At 46.8% G+C, this 27,300-nt stretch overlaps 1 protein-coding gene across 1 annotated transcript in view; it reads right to left on the reverse strand.

Annotated features, from left to right (window-relative positions):
* The window catches only part of CACNA2D4 (calcium voltage-gated channel auxiliary subunit alpha2delta 4), a 132,927-nt gene that overhangs the window by 55,593 nt on the left and 50,034 nt on the right, over positions 1–27,300 (reverse strand). The window contains exons 19-26 of the mRNA XM_064458482.1: positions 26,877–26,938; positions 26,119–26,186; positions 25,946–25,991; positions 24,384–24,481; positions 22,300–22,393; positions 20,867–20,962; positions 18,641–18,768; positions 15,372–15,452 (exon numbers count right to left, since the gene is read on the reverse strand). Coding sequence (XP_064314552.1) covers positions 15,372–15,452; positions 18,641–18,768; positions 20,867–20,962; positions 22,300–22,393; positions 24,384–24,481; positions 25,946–25,991; positions 26,119–26,186; positions 26,877–26,938 — 673 coding nt within the window. The remainder of the gene's footprint in view (positions 1–15,371; positions 15,453–18,640; positions 18,769–20,866; positions 20,963–22,299; positions 22,394–24,383; positions 24,482–25,945; positions 25,992–26,118; positions 26,187–26,876; positions 26,939–27,300) is intronic.

Raw genomic sequence — 27,300 nt, forward strand, 5'->3', positions numbered from 1 at the left:
CAGGAAAGAAGACAAGAAAGGGGAGAAAAGAGAGTTGCTGAGACACATGGAAGCTGGCTGCTATGGGGAGTCCTACTGGAAAGCAAATACTGTGCTTGGAAGGACAAAGACCTGTCCTCTTCCATGCAGAGCAGAATATCAGGGTTCACTGGGAAATACCCTCTTTATACCACATTTTTTTTGGCAAAATTGCCTTGTTTGCAAACAGGCTCTCACTCTGTTCCCTAGCACACCTGGAACACAGGCTGCCCCAGTGTGACCGAGCTGCTGCACTGTCCACAGGCACTCTAGGGAATATGGTACCCAGCATGGTCAGAAATGAAGCTCTCCTGTGGGATGCTGGATACAGAACAAGACCTACTACTCCTTGTGTGCCCAGGCAATGGGTTTCTCTGGTGTGTGGGGACAGGGGCTCTGCAGGCATGGCTAGGCATGGGGGGAATCCCCCTGAACACACCCTTTGCTGCAGGCAGGTGTACCAATGCCACACGCAGGTGCCTGCCCTCAGGAAATGGTCTTCCAGGGCAGGCGGTTCCAACACGTGCCAGGGTGAGGTAGGGGCTGGCAGGGCCGCCAGAAACACCCCTTCTGCTCCCCCCACTCCCCCTCCCCACACACCCACCTGTGGTACAGGCAGGCGCATTTCTTGCAGGGAACAGATGGCACTTGTAATTTCTTTTCTTTTTGTTACTGTTTGAGGGAGAGCAACGAGATTTTCTAAAATGATTGAATGGAGGTTTCTTTGGCATGAGACAGAAAATTTTTAAAGGTATATTATATTTCTGGCTTGTTGTTACAGAAGAATAATAAAGAATGTATTTTCCTATGCTCCTTCTTGTTGAAATGAGGTCTCTGATAGTAACCTTCTCTCTCTCCCCTACTCCCTGCAAAAGCAAATGCTGCAGGGATACAGCCAGCCAAACAAAAAAGCCCCTGAATTTCCACATACGTGTACGCTTGTCTGTACAGAGTGTCTGAACTTGAAATGAACATGCACATATATATACACACACACTATAACAGTGTAATTCCTAGGCAAGCATGTACCTGTAGTCGGGGTAAGGCTGTAGGACTAAATACACCATCAGTCAAGGTGAAACCCTAGATCTGGAAACACACACACACACAGTGCTCCAGGGACACAGCCAGACAAGGGCGATTGTGTAACAAGGATAAGATACTGTGGCAATCAGCTCATTACATAAAAGTGGAAAGGGCCAAATTAATCCCTAGCGTAAGAACACAGAAGCCAATGGAGTAATATTCAGGTCAAATTTGATTCTAAAAGCCTTTTTTTTTTTTTTTAAATTAGAGCATAATGTTCAATAAAACCTACAGTAACAGATAGTGAGCTATGGGTTCCCACACCTCCAGATTCCTGACCCTCCTGAGCAAGGTTATTTTGAAATGAATGGAAATTGCTATCTAATCCTATTGCACCCCCAAGTACATAAACTGTCACCCCTAGAGCTAAAAGAGTCTCTCCACCAGCTGTTCACTGGCTAGGCCTATCACACACAGCTAAGAAGTTTAAATTCCCCACTTCTCCACTTCCAGTGCTAAGCATACACAATTCATCACATACTCTTGCTGTGAGAAAAATCTCATCCTGACGCGTGTGGAACCACGAAAGATGTTAAACCCCGCCACAAGCAAACCCTTATGCCACCATACTTGCACTGTTATACTCGGCCACCCTGTTATATTCAGTCTGGTCTTCAGAGAGAAACTAGGAGCAGAACCCAGATATTCTTAATTCAATAACAGCTGAGGCATCTGTTCTGCTGAAACGGTATGTGCTGCAAGAGAATCACCATTATTGTTTAACAGTATGGTGTCTATGACACATAGTTTAATCTAATTTTGCCATGTAGGTAGAGGAGCACACACAGATACTACTAAGCAGTTCATATATTACCAGAAATGTAGAGCAGAAACAACACCAAAGCCAACACACTCATCTGATGACTCTACGCTTTTTCAGTTCATGAATTACCTGGAAGCAGGTTGTGATTTTCTGCAATTTGATTATCTTTTGCTTAGCAAATGTATTTGCCCTGCATACGTATCTACTCACACACACCTAACACCATACATATAAACATGTAATTATGTATATGTATATATAATACACATAAAATATATAAAATAGAATTCCTCCTCAGTATCTTATCCATCAGCAGCTTGCTGTGCTGGCTGGAACAGTGTTTGCTAGCACTGATTGGAAGCACAGGTCAGAGGGTCAGCTTCTATCCTCTGATTAGATAAGTGCAAGCCCTTGCATGGGATTTCTGAGGACCAAAAAGCCTTCCCTCTGAGAATACTGTGCAATACAGACAAAAGAATAAGCATTCCCTGATGAGTACGGTTACAGAATGGAGTGCAAGTAAATAAAGATTTCCTGTGTCATTTTGGGGAGTTCTCCACATCAATAGCAGCCCTGAAAATCTGGGGACAAGGCAGCATCCTCACAGCTCTTCTCCCTTTAGAGGGTGGGGGAGAAGCAACCGAGAGGGGCTAGACCTCTTCTTCCCACAGGGGCACTGTGCTGCGGCCAGGCAGAGGCCATATGCAGGGCACCTGGAGCCAAGGAGAAAGCAAAGCATGATGCTAAGAATAACTCTGCCTTGTCTAGAGCTTCTGGGCCAGGACAACAACGTGCCTCTCTTTGCTTGGGGCTCCAAGTTGAGATTTGGCCTTTCACATTTGCTTTTTCTCTGTCCTAACTTGGAAATAAACTTGTTTGTTAGAACAGCTGCAGAAAATCAACCCATAAAGGGCACCAAACAAGCGACAAATGCAGGTATTTCATTTGAGGAAATATGCACAGACGATACACTAAGATATTCAACCAACTCTGCATAAAGCTCAAGGGAAATATCCAGAGTAACAATGCTTTGCATTTCTATAGTGCTTGCCTTTGGCAGCTCTCTGGGAGCTTGCAAACATTAATGAATTCACAGAGGCAGAGATTCAGAGAGTATAAAGGCCAGAAGGGACTTTAGATCATCCAGTCTGACCTTCTGTGTATCACACGCTACTTGGAAAGTGTGTGGAAAAGAACCAGAAACTTTATTTGAGGGTGGCAGAAAATGCCTTGCTGTGAAAGCCTTAAAGAGCTCAATCTGTTTAGCTTATGAAACAGAAAACAGAGAAGTTATCCTGTAGAAAGTCCAACAGTGAGTGTTTACATGCAGCTAAGGCAAACCTTCCAGAAAGGCATCTACCTTTGATTTAAAAAACAGTCAAGAGATGAAAAAACCTCTTTTCCCTTGGTACGTTAATACAATAACTATTCATGCTTACTGTTAGCATTCATGCTTAATATCTCATTTGAATCTGTTTGGTTTCCTGTCACAGGTTTTTGTTATGCTTTTCTCCCCTAGATTAAAAAAACAAATGTTTAGTAACCAGCATCTCTCCCTATGAAGGTACTTCAATCAAATAATCTCTCAGTCTTCTTTTTGGTGAGGTAAGCAGATTGAATCCGTTAAGCTTTTTGCTGTAAAGCATTTCCTCACCTCTGGAACAACACCGTAGCCTTTTGTCCCTTTCTTTACAATTTTTCCTCATCCTCTTAGAAGTATGCTCCTCATCCATCAAAATCTGTGCTCTGTATTGTAGATACTACCTGATGATTTCCATACAATATCACCTTTTCCTACTCCTCCCCACCAAACAATGTCTCACAGCACACTCACTAGGCTGCATTGTTCCTCCTTTAAAGATGGAGGAATATGGAAATGCTAGGGCAAAACCCTAACAAGTCATTTTGAGGGAGCCAGATTATGGGAAACTGGTTCTGATCCCACCCATAATCACATTTATAGTAGTATCAATTCACTGGATTTTAAACAATAGACTCCAGATTTATGCAATTCTTGGCAAGAGAAAAATCTAGCCCTTTCTTTAAACTGACGGTCCCCTTCTAGCAGTCTCCACTTTCTCATTCACTCATGGTCTCATATGGTTATCTTTCCTATTTCTCCCACTGGACTTAAATGTCTGATTCCCCAGTTATTCTTTCTTTCTCTCTCCCCCTTATTTTCATCCTCTTGTGACTGATCATCCCCTTTTCAGCGACTGCCTCTGACCAGCTGCTTTTCAGATTCTCCCTTCTCTGATCTCCTCAACTGTCACTTCTCAGCTGCCACAAAACACTCCAGCCCCCACATCCCCATCTGCTTTTTAAAGGCTTGTTATCATAAGCAGGGGCTTCTCCGCTCACTCTTCTTTACTTCACAAAACCCAAATCAATCAAGACAAACCACCATGCTGTCAGAGAGGGGCCCTAACTTCTGGCCTTCCAGGTGCTCTGCTGGAGCTTTCAGCTGCATTAACAAGCATATTTTTATTCAGTCACGACTAAAATGATGGAGTGTGTGAATTATATGGTAAAAAGGCCCAGGCTTGTACCCAAAGGGAATGCTGTGGTGAACGGAGAGTGCCCTGAGTGACTGCCCCATGGCTCGCTTGCTTGCTGGTAGTTGTATTATGGCACAGTGAGACAAGGGACTTCAGCTGTTCCCTGCTGATGGAGAAGGGACCGCAGGCTAGCAGAGTCTCATCTCTTTGATTCAAGGCACCACCACCTTCTTACAGAGTTTTCAAGCTCCAGCTTAAATGTATTTGTCTTTTTACCTCAGATTCTGGCTAAAGCTGCATTACCCTAACAGCTAGAAACCCTCTATTAGTTTTCCACCCTAAATACTTTCATGGCCTATCTATACTACCCCGTCCTCATACAAGCCGTGTACTTCAGTTTAAATGTTTCCTCCAAGATCATTTATTACAGCAATCCTATCTGCTTCAGCCTTGGCTGCATGTGGTTAAACAAGCTGGGTTCTCCCAGGCTCCTCTCATGAAGTCAGGCTTCCCTTTCCTCTCATCATCTTTCTGTCCTGTCTGTACCTGTCTCAGCCTGTATTCCTTTGGCCAAAACTGTAACACAAACTAGAGGAGAGGTCTCACAGGGCTTTGGGTAGGAGCACCAATGCACCCCCATCCCCACTGGGAACACCTCGCCAGGTATGTTCTAGGACAACGTTTGCTTTGTCCACAACTGCATCACCCTACCACTTGCTGTCATCCTACCATCACCTAATACTGAAGTTCTCAGTGTTTTTCTCCTGAGCTTTCTCAGGATATGTTTACCGGAGTCTACCCAGCTGCTTTTTGGCAAGGATCTCAGGATGGAACTTGGCAGACAACAAAGGATACCTGAATTTTATGTGGGCATCAGGGGCCAATACAGCTTACACTGAGGATCCTTACTGAGACTTGGCAAAATGGGCCCAGGAGTTCCCAGATGACACGGGCTGCCTCTAGTCCTGCTTGCTGTGCTCTCTGCCAGATCTCACAGAGTTCCCAGCTTACAGAAGATTTCTAATATTAGTTCTCAAGCATATGACCTTGTCTGTCGTATTACTGAAATTCATTCTGTTTCTGGTACTCCTGCCAAGGTCAAATAAGGCTTTCTCTACAATATCCTGGTCCTTCCCTGTACTATCAATGCCTTCTAGTGTTGAATCATCAGGACGCTTCCTCACTAACTATTGCTGTCTGAGTCAGGGTCTCAGGTTAATGTCAGCAAGGACTAATCCCATGTCTGACCATGGGGGAGTGCTACAAGTAACATTTTGCTAGACTTTGATAGGTGATCTTTCTGCTGCCATCTTCCCAGACTGGCTTCTACCTCCCCACCCCTTACAACTCCTCTGCTTTTCCTGATCTCCTCCAGTTTAACTAATTGTTTTTTATGTGGCACTGTATCAAGTGCTTTACTGAAATACAAAGATGAGACCTTTGAAATGTCTTTTGCCTTCTAGGAAAACAATAATCTTAAAGAAAGATATTGTGTTAGTCTGGTACGATCTAGCATTGATAAACTCATATTACCTGACTCCCTTTCCCCCTAACAGCTTGGTAATAATCATACTTCCCTTCAAGATCTCCTCTAAAGTGCTACAAACATTACAGAGGTCACATTTACAGGTCTGACACTGACAAACTTATTTCTCCCCCTTCCTTAACCCTAACTGCTGAATTTTCACTTTTCCAGCCTGCATGGAGTCACCACTGTGGGTAGAGTTGAAAAAAAATCCTTGCTATAAGCCTGCGTTTCCACATGCCAGCTCTCCCAGGGCTGGAGAGCACCCAGGCCCAGCACTGTGGGTGCTCTAAGCAGCTTGAGCTGCTTATTCCAGTAGTCAGCTTGTTTCTTTCCCCAAGGACAATACTGCTGTCCTCACCAATAACTTGGGCACAGAGTCATCTTTGGTTTTGGCTCAGACTATCGTCTCCTTGATCTTGACTTCACTCTTAATGCCCAGTAGTGGCCTCCCTTCTTATACTCTTTTTTTTTTTCAAATAGCTAAAGAATCTTTTGCTGTTTGTTTTAATATCCTTTAAAAGGTCTAACTCAGCTTGATTTGTAAGCAATCCTCACTTTATCCCTACATTTCCTGACCTCTAAGACACAGCTTTCTTTGCTGCCTGTTCATTTTCCATTCCGCGTAGGCTCTCTGCAGAACCAGCTTAAGGAGCCTAAGCAGTTGCCTGTGGCGGCAGACAGATGGAGGGCAACAGAATCAGGCACTGCCATTTACTGAGTCCTCCCAGAAAAGTGAGTTGCACAGCGTCCCTGAAAGCTGAACTGCTCCCTCCCCACACTCCAGACTTTGCACTGACACCTGTGAAACTAATGCCAAGAGCCAGCAGCAGACACCCCTCCACACACCCGGGGCAAGCAGTGTTGTCCACATCTTGCCTACCTCCTGTACACACAACAACTCTCCCCTGCCTTCCCACTGCCTTGGGAAAGCCCGGCCCTTCCCAGGGCTTCCAGGCAAGGGCTCCGAGCCAAGCTCTCCCGCAGGCAGAAGCAGGACGGCCACCTTCCAACTCTCCTTTCCTCTCACACCCTCCATGCCTCACCATCCAACAGTGGGCCCATGCCCACTGCAAACTACCCTGCACCCAGCACCTCCGCATGAAGATTGGCTGACAGTCCTTGTACAGGCCAAGGGTAGGGAGACAAAAAGAGAATGGCTATCAGTACAACCTCTGCATGGTACAGACGGTGAGCGCACAGCATATGAACATCAGGGAGGAAAAAGGAATATTTCTGGGAATATTATTGCAATAAAGCTCTACGCAAACTGGTCTGATCTCATAGTTGACCCTGTGTTGAATAGAAGGTTGTCTGGAGACCTCCTGAGGCTTCTTCCAACCTGAGTTATCCTGTGGTCCTATGAATGGACTTCTGTATCCCACTGAGGAAAAGAAGGAGAATCAAGATGTCTTACGAGGGAAAAGGGCTGGTAGTAGGAGTCCCATTACATAGCCTTATGATAAGGATATTTGTGCCTTAAGTGGATAGGTAGGGCAGGAGAAGAGGAATTCGGGAAGGCTGAGTTTGGTGGTAAAGGGAATGTGTCTTAGGAGCTGTCCTCAGACCTCCTAAGTTTCTGTGGTTCTCACCCTGCTAAACTCAACTGCTTGTGCCTTGGCTGAATTTAAGCCAAACCATCTCACAAGACATTTCCTATAACTCCTGCTGTAGTATTTATCCCCTTCATCCCTACATCTACAGACTGCTTCTGTGATCCCTTGCAGCATCTTCTCACATGACTTGTGGAGTCTCCTTCCCTGGAGACATTCAAACCCGGCCTGGACGTGGCCCTGTGCCCCCTGCTCTAGGTGCACCTGCTCAAGCAGAGGGGTTGGGCGAGAAGATCTCCAGAGGTCCCTTTCAACCCCTACCACTCTGTACCACTCTGTGATTCTGTGACTTTGCTCCTCTGCTGAACACAGGTCATGACATCAGTTATACCTGTCCTAAGGCTATGGTCCTTGCATGGACAATCCTACTTTCCTCCATGTACTTTAGATGCATAGAATCATAGAACTGTTTAGGTTGGAGAAGACCTTTAAGATCAAGTCCAACTGTTAAATAGATGTGGGCTGTTGTGGGGGGACACATGTGAGTGAGGCAATGCACTGGCCTTGCAATCACACAAGATTTAGGTTTGCACCCTACTTGGTCAGAGGTGTTAACGCCACTTGCTTGGCAGTGTGTAGATCTTCACACACTTACAAATGGAAGGTCCTGGTTCATTCATGACCCTCACAGTTTGTCAGTCCCCCTGAATACTCAGTGCATACTGACAGATTCCACACACTGGGTACGCTTCCATGTCCACACAGATTACTCACGTACATACCTGTGGGCATACACGGTGAACGCGTGCAAGTATGTAGGACCACCAGAGGCAGAAATAAGGGCAAACTTCTCTGTGAGTAGATGCATCTGTGCACACCTGTAGTTACACACACAGATAGGTACCACAGCCACACGATGCACCGCAGAGAAACCATGTATGCAAATACACGCACGCACAAATCCCCTCACACATTGTGCATCTACATGTACTCTACATGCAATGTGCTCCCATGGGCCCACATGGCCCTGGGCAGAGATACAGGTCCCTGCTGATGCTGGCTAGGTAGGAGTTAATGCAAGAGAGGCTGGAAAGGAAATTAAAAGCAAAAAAAAGTTGAAAGCCCAGCACATGATTCTTCTCCTATCACATCTGTGAATCCTGGAGCGCGAGAGTAATTGTCTGCAATGAGTCAGACCAAAAGGCACAAGGAAATGGTTGCCATGACAACTCGCGCACTGCTCTAATTCGGCTCAGAATTAAAATGATTTCAAATAATTTGCAAGCAAAGGGAACATGGCAAAGGCGCCGGGTGCCAATCTAAAAAATCCAGCTATATGCAAGCCTCTCCTGATCTAGTGTCAAGGGCTCTTCTCCCTTCAAGCGTGACAGCCATGGCAATCAGAGGAGCTATAGAAGCGGCAGTGATGGATAACCTTAGGCTAGAAGATTTCTTCTATGCACAGGCAAGAACAGGCTCCTGGGCTGGAGCTCCAGCCTGGAACAGGCTCCGGGACTAGGGATGTCCCAGAGAAATGCCTCACCAGACCCCACAAGAGAAATCACATTGCTCACAGGTTTTTATGGTGTCCTATTGAGAAAATACCTTGAAACAGCTGGTGAGGGCAGGGTCTGGGCACAGGCACGCACCCACAGGGGGGCATTTGCTCTGTACTAGGCAAAGTGCTGCTTGCATGGGCTGAGGAAAAGGGAGTTAGTTCACTTAATTTTTTTTTTTTCCTGGCAAGTGGTGTAGTGTGCAAACTCCAGCACTCAGCTGAAGCTACAAGGAAATATTTGAATTTCTACAGAATTGGCTATTTTCTTTGCTTTTCCCCCAGCCAAGGGCTCATACCCAAGGCAATAGGCAATGTCCACAGGCACAGGGAGGAGGCACAATCCCTGTGCTGAAGATCTTAGAGCCTATGCAGACAGCATAGGCTGTCTTTTCCTTGGAAGAAAAGGAAATTGCTGATGTCCAGCCAGAGTGGGCAGAATGCTATGGAAGATGTCTCACCTATTTTTAGCATTCTTTTGAGGATAAAATAAACTCGTTTGACCCCATTGTCACCAGTTACCATCTATGCATGGAGACATCTATATGGAGTTTTGCAGGCAGATGTTTTCTCTTCCTGCCTGTTCACTGACCTGGCTGGAGGATAACCAGCTCTGAACAGGGAACCATGTGGCCCCAGCACCGATACCAAACCTTGGCGAAAGGCAGAGTTTGTAAGATCAGAGCCAGTACAAAATAAGGCAACTACCTCACTTTTGTCGGGCTCATAAAACAGACTGCATCTGCCCCACAAACACCTCAAAAAACAGCCTTTATGCTTACAGGTCTCTCCCCCAGGACTCAGTATGTAAAGTAGAATGCAATGGATAGCAGGCAGGCAGGCAGGCAGATGGATGAAGGATGCAAGAGACACTGGTTTTGGCACACCAGTGACACCATGTAACGTTGATACCCTGGCCCATGAAGTATTGCCTCAACCCTCAGGCCAGCCAAACGTGTACCGGCTGATAATGGCCTCCAGACAGACGTCCTGAGAGGTGGAGAAGGCATGGCTGCTGTTAGTACTAAAATCATCAGCATTTCTGCCTTACTGAGTGCCCCTAATACATACTATGACTGAGCACCAAGGCACAGCCCCTTTGGATGTCTCTCATTTTGTCAGATCAAAGGGATGCCTAAGAAACTGCTTGGGCTTTGGGGATTGCCAGGAGGTAATGCATGAGGCAGAAACCACGTGGCAGATGATGGGCTGAAAATTGAGTTGAGGCTTTCTTATTTTTACCCATGCTACCACTGGATGCAGGGGAGACCATGATTTCTATAAAGGTACCCGGGTGATGCCTTGGGAGCTCACAGAAGTCCCTGCACTGGGACAATATTGGCACAACCTCCGGCATTAAAAGAGGGACAGCATTCCTTCTGAATATCTCAGCACACATTCAAGAGATCAGCTGCTCTCAGGTTTTGTATGGGTAATGTTATGCTGGTTTCCAAGCCAGCCTAGTAAAATAATTTTAATTCTCCAGCTTGGATGCAGCTATTCCCACGTAAAAGGTGTTTATGCTATTGTAGCTTATTCCCATGCATTTCAACAGCTTCTACAGGTGCAAAAGTCACTTTCTAGAGAGAAGGTTGAAATGTTTTATCCACCCAAGCAACAAAACTGTAGGAATACAGAATTGTGTGTAGATTAGTTTGAAAAGATGCCACAGCAACAGAACTGCTGAAAGAGCCACCTGCACCTCCTCTCTGCACGGTGGTAACAGACAGCAGGTAGCCAAAACTGGGGACAAAGGAAGAAGATGGAGAGGCATCAAGCTGGCCAGTAATCACTTTTCAAATGAAGAGCTTTCATTGGACTGATAGAGACTGGATTTTAACCAGTGGTATAACAGCAAAATTACTTCCCATTATCTATTTTTCAGACTGAATTGATTTCAAATACTTTTGAAAAAAAATCTAAGCTTTTTTGAAAATTTGGTCCTGCTGTGGATACCGATGTTTTTTGAAAATACTGGCCTATAATAACTCAGTGTCCCACAACTCTCTATAGAATAAAGACAATATTTCTCTTCTCTCACCCTTGTTTGAGCTTGCCTAGGTCTCTCCCCAGTTACATCTGTATACACTGTTGGTGTCACGGGATAATGATTGCACTGTAGTCCAATCACTGCAGACAAGAACTAACAGTAACTTTCAATATAAACAGAGGAGAGAGCTATCGTATAAAATAAACCTGCATCTCCCAAGTGCCTGTTTGGATTTTTTTAAACAGGCAGCATGGAGCCTCTGCATGCCCTGCGGTTTGCTGGTATCAGCTGTTTCCCATCCCTGAGACACGACAATCTTGGCAAGGAACCTAATGGAAAGAAACCCCTACCTGCCCCTGTTGGGACTGGCAGCCAACCGACAGCCATGTAAGTCGAACGGCTAGAAGGTCAGGCAATGAAAGAGACGTCATACACAGCCCAAAGTGACAGTTAAACTCCTCCACAGATTCCAGCAGCTTCACTGGGGCTTTAAATCACTAAAAGCTTCTGTCAGCAGCTACATGTGATTTCTGCCGTGCAGCCCCTGAGGACCAGAAGGCCCCAGGCTACTGACTCACGGGAGGGAGCAGATGATGGTGCTATCTAGGGCAGGACTTGGCTTGGGGAGAGTGCCATCACAATGCCTTATTTTTCATTTCCAACAAAGTTAGTGTGCATGAGATGTACTGGACTGACATCCCAGGAGAATAGCTGCCTTTAATTAATTATAATTAATCATCCAGGCTTTACTTAATGTTTGCATAGTGCTTTGAAGTGCCAAAGCACCATATAGCAGGTAGATGTTATTAATTCAAAGAAACAGGTATAGCCAAGACAGGGGTAGGTTCGCCTGTGTGGCTTCCCACCAAAGAGACCACATCAACTCAGCTTGCACAGGCGAACCCTGCCTTCACTCCACCATGTCCTCTGAGACCTGCAGGTACCTTGAACCCTTTGTCTGTCCCCCTTGTGCCCCAGGTACAGGCGCTTGGCCCACAGGGGAAGAAGAGGGATGGGTGAAAAGGGCAAAGGGTAGGCTAGGGCAGAGGATACTGCTTTTTCCTCCTGAATTTAGCCACCTCCCCACCTGTCCTTGCATGGACTAGCCACTCTAACAGCGAGAAGAGCATCTCGGTCTCCCCCCAAACCTATTCTGGGGTTCCCTACCGAGTCAAGCCAGACCTCAGCCCTTCACCCTGCTCTCTAATCACAGCTGACTGCTCCCTCACACCCTGACAGTGTCCAGGCCTGTGTCATCTTCCTGGACATTTGATTTTACCAGTTTGCCTTTCTCCGCCTTGGCTGGAGACTGACATTCAGCTGCCAGAAGAAAAGGGGCCCAATGCTCCCTGTCACTGGCATCTTCCCCATGGGGGTACTGGGGGTGCTCCCCCCGCCCCTGGCACGGCTGTAAATCCTAGAGCTTAATTTTTCATTGCATGCGTAGTGAACATTTCAGAGTGCTTACAAATCCCCCCAAGCACCATCAAGTCAAACAAGTGACAGTAACAATCAGTGGCAGAATGACAGGCCAGTTCATACCACTTGCACTTTTATAGGGGCACATAAAAAGCATCTGTTGTTCCCCTTTTACAGAATTGTAACAGCATCTACCCACAAACTACAAGCCTACCCAGATATTTGGCTTTCCGGGAAACAATGCTGGGTACCAAACTGACTTCTGGTAGTATCCTAACTCTAAATGAACACAGTATCAAACCCACTGAGAGCTTATGCCATCAGAATAATAACAACAACAATCTGCATCCCATTCTGCTCTGATTGCCTCTTGCTGTGTCTCCACTCACTCCCCTCCCTTCATCTCTCTCCTGTACCCAGGATGGTATTACAGCACTGCCCAGCATAATTTGTGCTGCAGCCTCTGCTGTGGGGTGAAGCCCCCTAGAATCAGGTCCTAGCCACTCAGGATGATTATATTAGTGTGAGGGGAAATGAAGAGAATCCTACATCCTATTCACAAAGCTGCTATCCTCAAGATCAAACAGTAGTGCAAGAGGTAGTGTAACCAGAATTCTTTTTTTATTTTTCCCCACCCCTACTGGCATTATGAGAGATTCAGACAATGAAACTAGTCACTACTGGAAACAAAGATGGTAATATAGTACCTTTTTGCTCCCTGAAACCCACCAAATGTATTGTAAACCTGTGTCCAAGCCAGCATATGGGACAGACATGCACTCCCACTGAAGTAAATGGGGGCTACAGCTGGGGACCTGAAGGATTTTGGACCCTTTGAGAGACATTATTTCCCTTGGTGCTGCCCTGCAGCCCATATTTTGGATGAAATATGGGTAGTTTTCCTCAAGGCATAAGAAACAGGGAATAAAGAACACCTAGCAGAATGTACCATGCGTGGAAGTAAGAAGAAGATGCTTGTGGTCAGGTGACCCAACGTGCTTGCAAGCAACAGGGACCATGGTACCTCTAAGGAAGGAAAGCAACTGAGGATTAATTGCTATCTTTCAACTTCTGTGGTTATCAGTGAGGAAACTAGTTTGTTCTGTATCATTTCCACAATGACAGAAATTTTACCTTATTGTTACTGTTTAAACATGATTTCTTTCCCTATCCTCTGTTGCTTCCTGTACCCTCCTCTTCCTTCTGCAGAGGATCCTGCCCCTTCACAGCATGTCCACACCGTTGATTCAGCACTCAGCATAACTGAGGGGGTGGAAACTCCACAGGGGTTGTGAAAAACACTGCTGGCAGAAGAGAAATGGCTCTGTCAGGGACAGATCCTCCTGCCACTTGTTCTTGCTCCAGTTCTTCCACCCAGAAGTTTCCTCCCTTGTGTTTATGCCGAGTGCCATATGAACTGCTTGTGTGCCACTGCTCCAACTTACAGGTGAGGAAAGGGAAGGAAAAGAATCAAGCAAAACAATCTTTTTCTTTTTAATGTTTTTTATCCTCCCAAATTCATGCTTAGAAAAATGCTCCAGTGCTGCATAGAGACCCTTGGTATAGTTTCAATGCTATTTCATCCTCTGCTGGGTATATACTCATAACAATGCCAGCTAGTATCAGTTTTGAGAACAGCTTCTATGACCCAAGCATGTACTTTACATGAACTTTACTGAAACAACCTCTATTTCACAGGGGTCTTGGGACAAACTTCATGATAATTTTCTGTCTTTGGGCTAGAAATGGTGGCATATCAGTGAAAAATGCTATTTCGTAACACCCCTCCTTCCTCAGTTGAGTACTCCTTACTCATTGAGTACTTCCTCAATGCTCAGGTGATACTTAGAGAGTACCATTCTCAAATAGAACTTACTGAAAGCCTGGAAATGAAGGAATGCTTCATCAGATGATGGTGTTAAACTGTCATAGTTTTACTGATTAGTAGTATTAGAGACCATTCATTGTATCGTACCCCAGCCTAGGCAAATGCAATGGCTTACTCTCAATCTGAAGGCATCTGCTACATGGCCTTCTCTCAGCTGGATACTCCTACAACAAAGTCATTTGGTCTGATCTACTCAGTCTTTCCTTCCACCATACAGGACTCCATTAACACTAACCATTCTTTCACAAGCAGCTTTGCATCTTGGCATGTTTCTGGTGATAATTATTCCATTACCTGTTCCAGCAACCTCTTCCTGAGTCAATGCTTCCAGGTCTCAAAAAAATTCCACTAACCTACATCTTCTCTTACCCCAATAGTCCTACACAGAGCATCTAAGTTGGATATGATGCCAGCATTACTCATTAATGTTGCTTTGTTTCATTAAATGGCTGCTCTGTTTCACTTCTGAATTTACTGTACTTCTGTAAAGGCTGAAGCATTTGCTGCAGAAAATGGTAAAGCTTCAAAAGCTTTGGGGTTCTGTTGAAATAACATGCTTTATGAATTTCCCAAAAGTAGACACACAGTCTAGTGGAAGGTCTGACAAAAGGGGTTTAAAGATCAGATACAAAGGTAAGTTTGGCAATCTATATGTCTGAGTTGGAAATCTAACAACAAGCCCATTCCACCAGCAAAAGTTATTTTTCAGCTGAGATAATGATGGAGATGCATGAACATGCTGTTTTTCCAAAACCAAAATTGTCTCCAGCAAAGAGTTCAAAACATGCACCGACTTCTCAGCCTACTTATGTTCCAGAGAAATAGGCTCAATCCACGAATTCACCAGCATTGATGATGGGAAGCTTCCATTCAAACAGCCAGTTTCCCTTTCAAAAGGCTATCAATCATTTAGTACCTGTTCTAATATTCTCTGTTTAGCCTCGTTTTCAACATCACAAGCTATTGCAGCGCCCATCATCTCCCTTGAATGACAAGCTAACAGCTCTCAGCTCCCACTCTCAATATAAGATGCAACCATTTCATTCAAGATAAAAAGAAAAACCAGAATGTCCTACCTGCAGCAATACCCTTCTTCCCATCCACAGCCACAGCTACAGCTGTGCTCACTGTCACCACTTTTGGCAGGTCACCTCCCTCTGTCAAGACACAAATACAGCAGGGTTGGTTAGCTTACCACCAGAGTAGTAAAATGCAGCAGGAGCAGCTTGCTCACGCTGTTTCACATCCAGGCCGTTGCGTACATATGCCTCAACCCTGAAACATCGAAGAGTTTGGAGGACTGCATCTTTCAAGACATATAAGCAACCTAAAGGGCTATGAGTAGATTTTTTTTTTTCTTCTAGATAATGACCCATGATAAAAGTAGCATCCTCAGCATAAAATGTAAAGGACTGACCTCCTCAGTTTTGGGCATATAGAGCTTCTCTTAGGACAGAAAGCTGCTTTGCTTTATGCACCAGCTAAACTCTGTAGACAGAGGAGAAGCAGGACAGGTAGCTCTGACCTCAACTCTTGCACAGCAAAAGGCCGGGCTTATGCCTAGCTCTGTTACCCAAGCCAGGCCAGCACTACAAACTAGAGAGACAGACACAGCACCTCCATTTTAGAAACAAAGTGTTTTGGGACTTCGCTGCCTAAACTCTTTTATGCCCCAGGGTCTTCTGATTATCCTTTATCTGCTGCTTTAAGCGCCCTGTAGGTCCTGAGACACATCCACCAGCCCCGTGAAGATTTCTTAGCTCCCACAGGGCAGGATAGGTTTAAGCAACTGAAACCCACCTCCCCTCTCTTTGTTCAGCCTGTAATTGTCTATGCAACAGATTCCATTTCTGCATTTTCTTAAAGCGATTAGATTAACTTCAGATGGGGCACCTCTTTTGGAACTGCCAGGGAACATCTCGAAGGTCAGCACGATCGATTTATGCTGCAACTGATTCCCTTCTCACATGCTGTATGGAAATCTCTTGCTCAGACAGACGCATCAAGGATTCTTTCATTCCCAAAAGCTCCAGCATTTGTTACTGCTTTCATCATTCTTGTTGGTACCCAGTGTGTCCTGAGCACGATTCTGTGTCTACCACAGTTTAGCCTGAAATATCTCACTTATGTTTTTTTTGGACTGAAACCAGATTAACTTGCTCAAGTATGTCAGAAATAGTAAAGCCCTGGTGAAACTAATATCCAGCCAACTTATGCTCACATCCCTTGAGCCTAATCCTGCCTTTATGGTGAACCCCAAATTTCTTGCTCTCCCTAAGATGGGACAAATAAGCAAAATACACTAAGCAGAAAAGGTACCTAGAAAAAAGTGACAGACAAAAAACACCCCAAACACCCAACACATGGGAGATCTGGGCTGTAAGAACAGTTCTACTTGACCTGGAGAGCCTTCCCTGCTGTTGTCTGCTCTCTGGGACACTGGAAGGAGCAGCCTGGATAAATTATTCTGATGACCTGCAGCCATTCCTGTGAGCTTCCTCCCCAACAGGGAGGTCTCCAGGCTCTTCTCTCTTATGTGATGAGAAGTATATCTGACATGAAAACCCCTTGCCACAGGGTGGCATGTACCGAGTCATGTGGAAACCATGAAAGGGATACTTCAGCATCTAATCATCAAGAATTTCAAAATAAAGTGGGTGCTTTGCTCTGGCCAAAAGGTGGGGCACCCCCGCTTCACTGGATGTCAAGGAAGGGCCCAGACTCTGCTCTAACAGTGAAGCACTGTGGCTCAGAAGCACTAGGTATTATTTCCTAGCTCTTCACAGGCACCTTGTGTGATCTCATGGATCACAGTCTCTCTAAGCCCAGCTGCTCGTCTCTAAAGAGACTGATAACCTCCCTTACAGTTTTCAGCATAAGGTCTTCAGGGCCAGGTACTACTTCTTACAATGTGCCTGCAGGGTTTCCCGGTGAATGGGATCCTGGACTTCGTTGAAACTTCTGGCCAATAGAGATGTAATACAAAAAAATAGTGGCAGCTGCTTGTCCTCTCTCTTTATCCACACAAAACTACCTATGACTACTAAGAAAGCCACATCAAGTCACAACCCCAGTGTTTAGCCAGCAGTGACTACTGTGGCCAGGGTCATGGCTGCCCTAGGAAGCCCCACAGGGTGTCACTACCTGGTTTTCTAACCCATCCACTATTCCAAAGAGCAAATGCCGTGGCATGCAGAGAAGTAAAAGGTTCCTCCTGCCATGCCTCCCCCTCACTCCGCGCTTGCTTTTTAAGTGAGATCTAAGGGGGCTGGGCAGAAGGAGGCTTTCGTGGAAGGTTTCAAGCATTTTCTCTTTCCATTCCTCTTCCTTTACATCCTGGTTCATCTCTTGCCTCCCAGTCTGGTTTTCTCCTCTTTGCTACTTGCTTTCCCACCCACCAGCCTCCCACCACTGCGCCACAAAAAGCTTTAACAGCTAAAGTGCTGAGCTCCGTGACAGAGATGGAGAGCTAAGGGCCAGGGAGGAGCACAGAGGGGATTTCTGCCTTCTGTGTAGGAGTCTCACATAAGTACTTTGTTTTGAGTGTTTGTTTCTAGGCTCTTCTGCTCTCTTCCAGCCTTTGAGGAGGTCCTGGCCAGCCCCACAAACTCACAGGAGCCAACACCCTATGCAAGAGACACTGAAAAGCCACCCCTTGTTTTCTTCTCTTGTTTGAGCTCCTTAGCTGGGCAAGAGGTGCCATAGTCTAGTACTAAGATGGGAAGGGCACAGGGTACCAATGAGACACCCTCATCAACAGGGAACTATGGAAAAGCCTTCTCCCCTTTTCCTCCACCATCTTCTATAACAAACTCACTCTTTCCTGTCATGGAAAGTGGCGATGGAAAAAATTACACCCTCTAAACTTACACTTCCTGACTGAGAGCTTGCTGATCCCTCATCAGTCCCAGCTCTTACTGCTGCCCAATATGCCTGATGATGCCTCCTCCCAGGCCTGGTCATACCTATGTGTCTAATTCCTTCTGCAATACCTTTACCTTCCACTTTCCCTTGCCACAGTTCACGTGTCCTTTAGCCCCACGAGGTCCTCCACCCCGCCACATCCCTAAATCCTTTGGTCTACCTAGGCCCTGCGTTTCCACGTGTCCTTCATCTCCTCTGCTACTTGATGTTACGCAGCCTTCCCTACTGCTCGTAGCTGTCTTTCCACTGTGTGCAGTCCCCATATCTTGGCCATGACCCGTCTGCCCCTACGCCGAGAGGCTGGGTCTCAGCACTTCCCACTCTGCAGGAGGCGTCAATAAAGAGACAGGCATGGCATGGGACACAAGATGTGAAAAGCTTTCTCTTTGCTTCTCTGCTCTGGTGTTCAGGCTGGGATTACCTGCATCGTCTTCTGAAACAATGCTGTAGATGAAGCTCCCGGGGGGATGCTCGGCCGCCCTGCGGTACCACAGAGGGAAGTGGTCCATGGTGAAGATACTTTCCTTGTCCTTCCCTGTCAGGAATTTCCTGCCGGGAGAAAACCCAGGGCAGCCTTTTGTACATGGCGCAGAGGAGCGGCAGCCCTCCTCGGGGTGACGCCGTGGGACCCCAGGGCTGGGCACATCACCCGCCTTTCATCACCTGGGGCTTCTCCTGCGGCGGCGGGAGCCCGGGGACCCCCGGCTGACCCGGCCGCGCCAGAGCAAGGCTGCCCGGGGAGCACCCCTCGCCTCGGGGACTCCGGGGCGGTTTGTGCGGGCTCCCTCCCTACCGAAACGCGGGTACCCTGCCGCCCTGTGCCTCGCACCCCCCCCGGCGGGTGCTGCTCAGCGACCGACCCCCGGGACGGGCTCAGCGTAACCGCCGCCATTTTCTCTCAGTGCCCGGGGGCCCGGCGGCGGCGGCGGCGGCTCCCCCACCCCGCTCCGAGCCGCTCCCCGCCGCACCGGGGCCGGCGCCGCCGCCGCGCCTCTGCCGGCCGCCCGCCAGGTGCCGCTGTTGCCCCGGCCGAGGCCGCCGGCGCCGCCGCCACCGGCCCCGAGGGCGGGCCGCAGGCTCCCGCCGGCGGCAGGGCGGTGGCTGCCTCCGGGGCCCGGCGGGTGGCTGGGGAGGGCGGGAGGGAAGATGTGGCCCTTCCCCGCGGGAGGCCTGGCCGGTTCCGCCGTGAGGAGCGAGGGGCGCGGCGGGGGTGAGTAGGCAGGAGAATGGGGAGCGGATGAGAAAAGGAAATTAGGCAGTCTCCTAAAAGGAAAAAGAAAACAAAACCAAACCCCAGAAAACCAAACAAACAAAAAAAAACCCAAACAAAAAAAACCCAAAACCACAAACAAAAAAATCCTCCCAAACCCCACCCAAAAAACTGAAGGTCATGACGCTGTGGCTAAATACTGAATGAACTCCCAGAGATGTCTGGACTGAAGTACTTGAGGCACTGGGTGCTCCTGAAAGCAAGAGGGTGGGTCCTGAGGGCATGGCAGCGGGTGCGCAGGAGACACCTCATGAAAAATCAGGTCATTGGCTTCCCTGGAGGTCCCTATGTCTTGCCTGACAAATCCCCTTTGTTTTCAGGCTCTCATTTTGCTGTATATTTTGATGTGATGATAATTACTCATTTATACGGTTCCCTCCTTTCAGGGGATTCCAGAAGCGCCTCTCGTGTGATGTGCAGGGGTCTGTCACTGCAGTGTGGTGACTGCGGCTGTTTAAAAGCACGGAACGACACTCCTGATGAGCAGCGGGGAATAGGGAATCATTGCATTAACCTCCTGCAGCACATGTTGTTTTTGCCCTTGTTGCCAGAGCCTGACTATCTGGAGGCTTATCCAGACTGCCTCAAAAACATGAAGAGCGTCACCTATAAGGCACAGCAGAGCTCTCTGCCGTGAACTTGCGACTTGTGTTTTGGGGGAACTCAGAGGCAGTGAACAGCTGCCAAGAAGCTAAGGACCACGACCGACACTGTCCCCTTCTGTTCTATCTGCTGTTCTGCCTCTGTGACCTGTCCTTTCTTACAGCAGCGTGCACTAGCCTGCGTATTCAAATGCAACAGAAATGCAAACTATACCCTTTCCATGTCAAAACCCTCCACTGAATGCACACTCCTGCCTTGAGGGAGAGGACAAGAGAATGAATCGTATATGACAGATGTCAGTCATATCACTTAATGCCTCACTGGAAGGCACTGTGTTACTACTGCGACGTGGGGAATGCAAGAGGCAGAGCAGAACAAACCTGGAAGAGGAATTGAGACAGAAAGATCAAACCTAGCCAAGCTGCAATGTCACCGGGCCAGTGGAGTGCAGAACCTCTGCACTGCAAAATGGTCCTGGGGATATATAGTAGCTGCAGACATTTCCTATTAGCTGACTGAAGTCAGGGAATGATTGAAGTTTTTCACTGAAATAAATGCACTTTGGGACAGTGTTTTAAGAAAAGCCCAAAAGGACCAGAGGAAGACAAAGGACCCCTACCCTGACTCTCTAAATCAGCACCAATGCCCATCAAGGTGATGCTCCTTTCCTTTCTGTTTCTTTCTCCCCCTGTACATTTCTAAGGCTGGTGGTGACTTCATGCTGCTCCTTCAGAGACATAGAGAGAAACCCTTTAATGCAGTTCAGGGACTCACCTGTTGGAAATTTTCTCGGAACCCACGTACAGGGCACTCCTCATGAGTCCAGCCCGAGTGCCCAGAAATGCCATCTCAACACCTGCCTCAGTGTCCCTGTGGAATAGAAACACATAAGCAGAAGCAAACAGTTCTCAGAAGAACATCCATCTCCCTGCCCCAGGGTGAGGGCCTTCCAAACTAGAAGCCACACCTGGAGACGTGGTCCCAGGTTCATTTGCAATATAACCCGTTTACACCAGGAGTGACACTGGCTCCTCCCTGTTAATGGCAAGAGGTTGCTACTGGTTAACAATTGGCAGGCCTATGCCAGACCTGTGCCTAGATTCACACCTTTGAAATTTGCTCATCTGGTTTTCTTCTAAGCAGACCATAAGCTCCTTTTGCCCTGCTCCAGACTGCCTGCATGAGGTTGAAGTGAGGGAGAGGGACGGCAGAGAGAGAACAGCTGTCTCAGGCACACACAGGATGGGCCGGGTAGCAGACTGGCTCTGAAGCAGTAGACTGATTTGGAGGTATCAAGGGCACAGATGGAACAGCTACATGGTGGAGAGCCTGCTGCAGCGTGGTGGCCTCAAAATGAGGAGTGTGTGTGGTATAGCCATTTAAAGGTGTGCTGATAATTGGGTGTCCTATCATGATTGCTGCTGGCACAAGCTCTGTTAGTGGTAGGGGTACTGGTAACTGAAACAGGGGCAGGAGTCCCATGGCCACACATCTGTGTAAGTAGCATGTTTTCTGCTGAGCATCTGTGTGACATGATGCTAGATACTACAAGCAACAGGTGCCTCACTGCAAATAGTAAAGTAGAAAGTTGTTTACTGAAGGCAGCCTGTCCACTCCCTTCCTGAGGCTCAGTCTGAAGCCATCACCAGCAGTGATCAAACTCCCTTTCCTTCACTGCAGGAAAGGGAGCACATTTCTTGCCACCTGGGATGGAACTTCTGCTACAGCCATATGGGAAGTTGAGCCAAACCATGCTGCTGCTGTTCAAAGGGATAACTGAAGCATGGGGAAATAACTTATAACAACTTTAAACTGAAGTGGTCTCAGGTGCCCTGAGATATCAAACTCTTACCAGCTGAAGAGGCAAATGCAGTGCGTCTGAGCTAGGTGCCACAAAGAACTTGTGCTGAATAGCTCTGGCAGTGATGCATCTGAATCACTGCTGTCCTCCAGTGATATTCAGACAAACTCACCAAACTGAAGGCTCCCCTGAGAAGGCCTAACTTGCTGGAGTCCGCTCCCAAGAGACACTTTTTGAGTTATTTCTAAAGCTATTGAGCTATTTCTATCACCTTTTTGAGCTATTTCTAAAATTTGTTATATGCTGTGCAAGGATCTGTGGCTGTTTCAGGCACTGCATAAGCCCATAGCATCTAGAGATGCATCTTCAATGGTGTTTTATTCATATTTATTTCTCATACACTTACAAGGACATATTGAGTGCTAGTGTTGTCCAGTAGGCCTCCATGGGTGCAGTGACCACTGCATCAAACAGCACTTCCTGGACCAACTCCTCATCGCCTAAGAAGAAGAGAGAACAAGAATGAGGAGAGAAAGACATGTCCATCCCTAGATGTCTAGAGAGTTCCTTATTATGGAGCATCCGCCTGGCCCAGGGCAGCGAAACAACATGGCACAAAAAGAAGCCTCCCCTTGCAGGGCTAAGAACAGGACCTACCACCCTGGATGGCGGACAGCACAAGAATGGATGTTACACAAAGATCATCAGACTGATTCCCCTGCAAACTCAGTGGAAGGGTTTGGGTTTGAAAGTGTGGGCAAGCGAGAGGTTTTCAAATGAAGTTATTTGTCAGGCCTTCACTCCAACCTTCTCCTTGATCACACAGGCTGTCCACAGCCATTGCCTCAAATCCTTGCTTTGACCTTTCCTCTAGGTGCCCTTTGGAAGGACACCAGACACCCCATTTCACTTAGGAAGCTTCTTCAAAGCCCCTAGTGACTTCTTCATGGCTTCTACCCTGACCTTGGGTTCATTGGCTTCTGTGTTACACCTCTGTCCTTCCTGTAAATCTCACAAAATTCTGTCCTGTCCTGGTTTCCCCCAGATGCTCGAGCCAGTCTAGTTTACCAGTCTAGTCCAGCTTGGATTGGGACCGCGAGGTGTTTAGGTAGGTTCAAATATGCCGTGTGCTAAATGGCATACTCTAAGATCTCATTTATTTGACCTGCCTCATTTGTGTATTGCCCTGCCTGCATTCATTTTGTGCTGTGAGAATGCGATGGCTATCGTATTGCAGATATGCCCCTTTCAGTGCTGTTCTAGATGGAGCCATGCCCCGCTATTTCAGTGCTTCTGCCTCCACTTACTGGGTTGAGGTCCAAGGTCTCCCCTAATATTTTCTCCCAAGTTCTTCCAACTTTTTGTCCTTTATTTGTCACAGTTGTCAGAATCAATTTCTCTATCCTTGCTGTCATTCAGACCTCAAAACCAGAGCTCACCAGCAGATCTTTCCCATCCCAGGCCCTACATATCTAGGTTGTGTCCAAATCATATTTGGTTTTCCTCCACAGCACTTCCAAGTCTGCGTGTTTCTCATAGTGACCTCTCCTGAAACTTTCCTCCTCCTTTTCCCTAGCCTTTTCAACTCCTACATCTCCTCTTTTCGGCTTCCTCCAAAGACAGCCGGAAGGGCTCTGCTCACACTGTGCAAGAGAGGATTACATTTGTTTTTAGTTTTAAGAAATTCCTATCCTCATGCCAAGGGTTTGTGTCTTTCAGGTGGTGCATTACATGTAAAAGCTTGTACTTGGCACAATTAAGGGGGCTGAAGCTGTGAAAGTGGCTGAAGGACACCCTAAAGCTAAATTGCTCTAGGGACTTCCGATGCACAGCTGCCCACCTCTGCCCCCTGACAGAGATGGCACTTTGTAGTGGTGCTGCATCAGCTGCTTGTACGGCTACACCTTGCCTGGAGAATGGGACCTGGTGCAAGCGATGAGCAGCAGGGGGAGCAGGAAAGATAATAATTCTGTGACAACTTTTCCCCCAAATCAGTTACCCAAGTCAGTTTTGAAAGCAAAATTAATAAACCTTGTTCTGAAAGAACCCATCTGTCTAGATGGCACCATGCAGCCCTCAGAGGATGCTGGCTGGTGCCCTGGGGAGCAGAGTAGTCACAGCAGCTTTCCTGGCTCCTGCTGCCATTACCCTCTCTGGCCCAACTGGTCAGTCTGTCTTAAGCATGGTGTGCAGCCCCCACCAAGCTCCACTCAAGCCTTTCACTTTTCAGTATTTCCTGTGCTGAGACCGTCAATAAGGCTGAGTAATGTGACAGCTTTGAATTGGAAAAAAGGTCCTCTGATGGAGACAAGGAAGTGGATCCTAAGCTCATTTCCACGTGTGAATTAAGCTGGGCTTGAGTTCAGTCCTGCCAGTGTGAGCAGGTGCCGCAGGAGATCGGTCTGACACCAATCAGTTTGTTACAGTCCCCTCTCCCCCGTGATGAGTACAGGAAAATCCCAGCAGAGCCCTTTGGTGCCTGAGACTCACATTCCAGGTCAGGTTCCTCTCCAGTGAGGAAGCGAATCACAGCCTCCAGCTGGCTGAGCTTCCGGTGGTCTGGATCTATGTCGGTGATGCAGTAAATCCTGGTAGGGAGGGGAGAAGAAGCCCACAAGGGCAAAAAGAAACCACAGTCAAGCAAATGCTCCTGGAAAATAATAACTGCAAACAAAAATTTAATGAGAAAGCTTGGGCTGCAAAGATTTTGCTGCTGCTGCTTGCTGTGCCCACTCAAAATCTAACAACGTGTTTGTAAGTCAAACCCTACCAATAAACAGAACACCAATAAATCTGACTGCTGTGCTTAGTAGAGCTGCTGTTATGTTCTCCAGCATAAACTCACAATGCAACATAGCAGTCCCAAATACTTCCAGCAGTTATCTGTATTATATGTTAAGATGTTCATATAGACACAGGTGCACAATAACGATGTGATGGAGAGACATGAAAAGCAGAGGGTCACGTGCAATGTGAGTAAAACTGGTTTGGGAGCAGATAAACCAAGAGACATAGAAACAAAATATGAGATGAGGAATGAACTCGCAGTATGATATGGTGGCAAAAAAAGCTGTCCCAAAGAGACACAGCTGCAGGATCCTCTGGACACAGTTTGGGGAGAAGTGGGAGAACATACTACAAATGTACTATGAAAAAAACCCAGTCTTCTAATCCTGCTTCCAATTTTGACTGCTTCATTGTCAGGACAACGGAGAGGAAGGGGTTATAAGAGAGTTACAACTCATAAAGGGGCTGAAAGGAGTTATTTATGAGAAGAGTCTGAGAGAAATGAATATGTAAAGTGTGGTAAACTGACACCCCAAGTTAGGAGTAGAAGAAGAAGAAGTCACTGCTTGTGTCTCAAATGCACTGCCTGTGAAACTTGACAGTGTAAGGAGAAGTGTGAAGGGCTGCAGGGTTTCTTGAATATAGTTATTTTGGCTTTGAAACAGGCTGGGTTCATGTGCCTGGGTGTAACTGAATGTTGGGTTCATGAAAATCCCAAACCTCACAGCAATAAATGGAAAGTGCCATGCTTCCACCCTGTTTCATATCCAAACAAAGCAAAACCATAAATTATGCCTGCTATTGAAACAGGGGTCATAAATCAGCTCCACGTTCACTAGAAATTAGGTCTAGGCTCAGTTCGGAAGAATGCCAACCAAAAATAAGCTAGGATTTAAAAAAGCACTTCAATCTCTTGCCAAGCTTGCAACAAAATTTCCTGACAGGTCTGACATACTGTAGGTTTTGTAGCACAATTCTGAGCAACACAAGGAGGAACAAAATAAGTCTGAGCACAGAAATCTGAGCATAAGTCTCAGGAGATGTTTCCTAGCAAAGGGGTGTGCGAGGCCTCGGTGGGATCTCCCAAAGGAAGAGGTGGAACTGAATTGCCTGGAGACAATCAGGTCTTTGCAGGTACAGCCCATGAACAACACTGCTTTTTTCCCTAGGCCACAGAGGGCGGTGAACTCAAGCCAAATTGCCAGGAACTTTGCCAAAATGTCACGACAAAGTCCTGTGTCATTAACAGGATTTCCTCCACTTACCATTCGTTCGCTAAAGACAAGTCTGGCTGGAGCAGGTCATGCAAACCTGAAACCAGATAATACATAGTGTATTTGGTTAGGTTGTGAATCCAGGCTGTGAAAAAGTGAAGCAGTGAAGTTCAGAGTAGCTACCTTGTCCCTTAGGACAGCATGGCTGTTCCAGACTAACCTACCTTCTTCCACTGAAGTGTTCCCCAGAAGAATGTACTCCCCATGTCCCCTGGACAGCACAACACCCAGGCTGCAGGCAGGAAGGAAAACAGAGGGCCTGTCAGCAAGGAGAGGTGTAATCCCCAAACATGACACTATGTTCCCTGCAATTACAACCCTTAAAGACATTAACTAACTCCCACAGCTATTAAAGAAAAGAGCATCATCAAAAGAGGATTAAATGAGATCTGGTTCCAGCACAAGAGGCCAAGGAATCTGTCTGTACAGCCATGAGGCATTTTTGGTGACAGTCTTTTTGGCCAACATTGTAGGTTCAGGTCAGCAATAACATTTCTCAAATTTGTGCCAATTTCAAACCATTTCAGCTGGGAAAAAAAAGACCACAAAAAATTTTTTGCTTGATTTCTTATGTGATGTTTTATAATTTTTAGTTTATAACAATGTTTTGTTTAGAGCCATATACCAGAATATAAAACATATTCAGTGGAACTGAAAATTGAAGATGTCTCATTTCTCTGAAATGAAACAACATGCTTCACCTAATGTATAGCTTTTGAACTCTGAACTTCAGATAAATCTTAATATTCCTGTTGAGTTGACCCCAAAAATAGTTTAATGGCTATAGGAACAAAGTAGTCAGTTATTCACACTGTTCTACTCATGAGTCATAACCAGTTTTGTGAAGAAAAGGAACTGATTTACTGTCGCTGGTGGCAGACTTCTGATACACCGTATTGGTGTCATGTGAGTCCTTGCTCACCTGAAGGGTGTGCCACTGATGTCCGTGAAGAAATAATCATTGGTGAGGAAGAGAACTCGTTTCTGGAATAAGAGCATGAAAATAAAGTGAGAGACCATCTGACACACCACGGCATAGTGATGATGAGGTCCTGGGATACATGTCCCCAAGGCTAAGCAAAAGCAGTTGATCGTTACTAACACTTCACACCCTGCTAGGGCTGGCTGGAGGCAGGGATGAATGTGCAGTATTCAGCAACTTGAGACTTTCAGGATCCAGGCAGCCACTCTGTCTTTCCATCTAGGGCTTCAGTTAAACCTTTCTTTGCTGTAGGGCTCCTGCACAGGCTGCAGGAAGGGGTAGGGGGAAAGCTGCCCTCTCTCTCACACCCTCCGAGCCAGCGCACTGGGGCCCTGCTGCTCTTCTGCTATACAGAGCAAGCTTG

This window comes from Phalacrocorax carbo, chromosome 1 (assembly GCF_963921805.1).
Source record: "Phalacrocorax carbo chromosome 1, bPhaCar2.1, whole genome shotgun sequence".
NCBI classification, from domain to species: domain Eukaryota; kingdom Metazoa; phylum Chordata; class Aves; order Suliformes; family Phalacrocoracidae; genus Phalacrocorax; species Phalacrocorax carbo.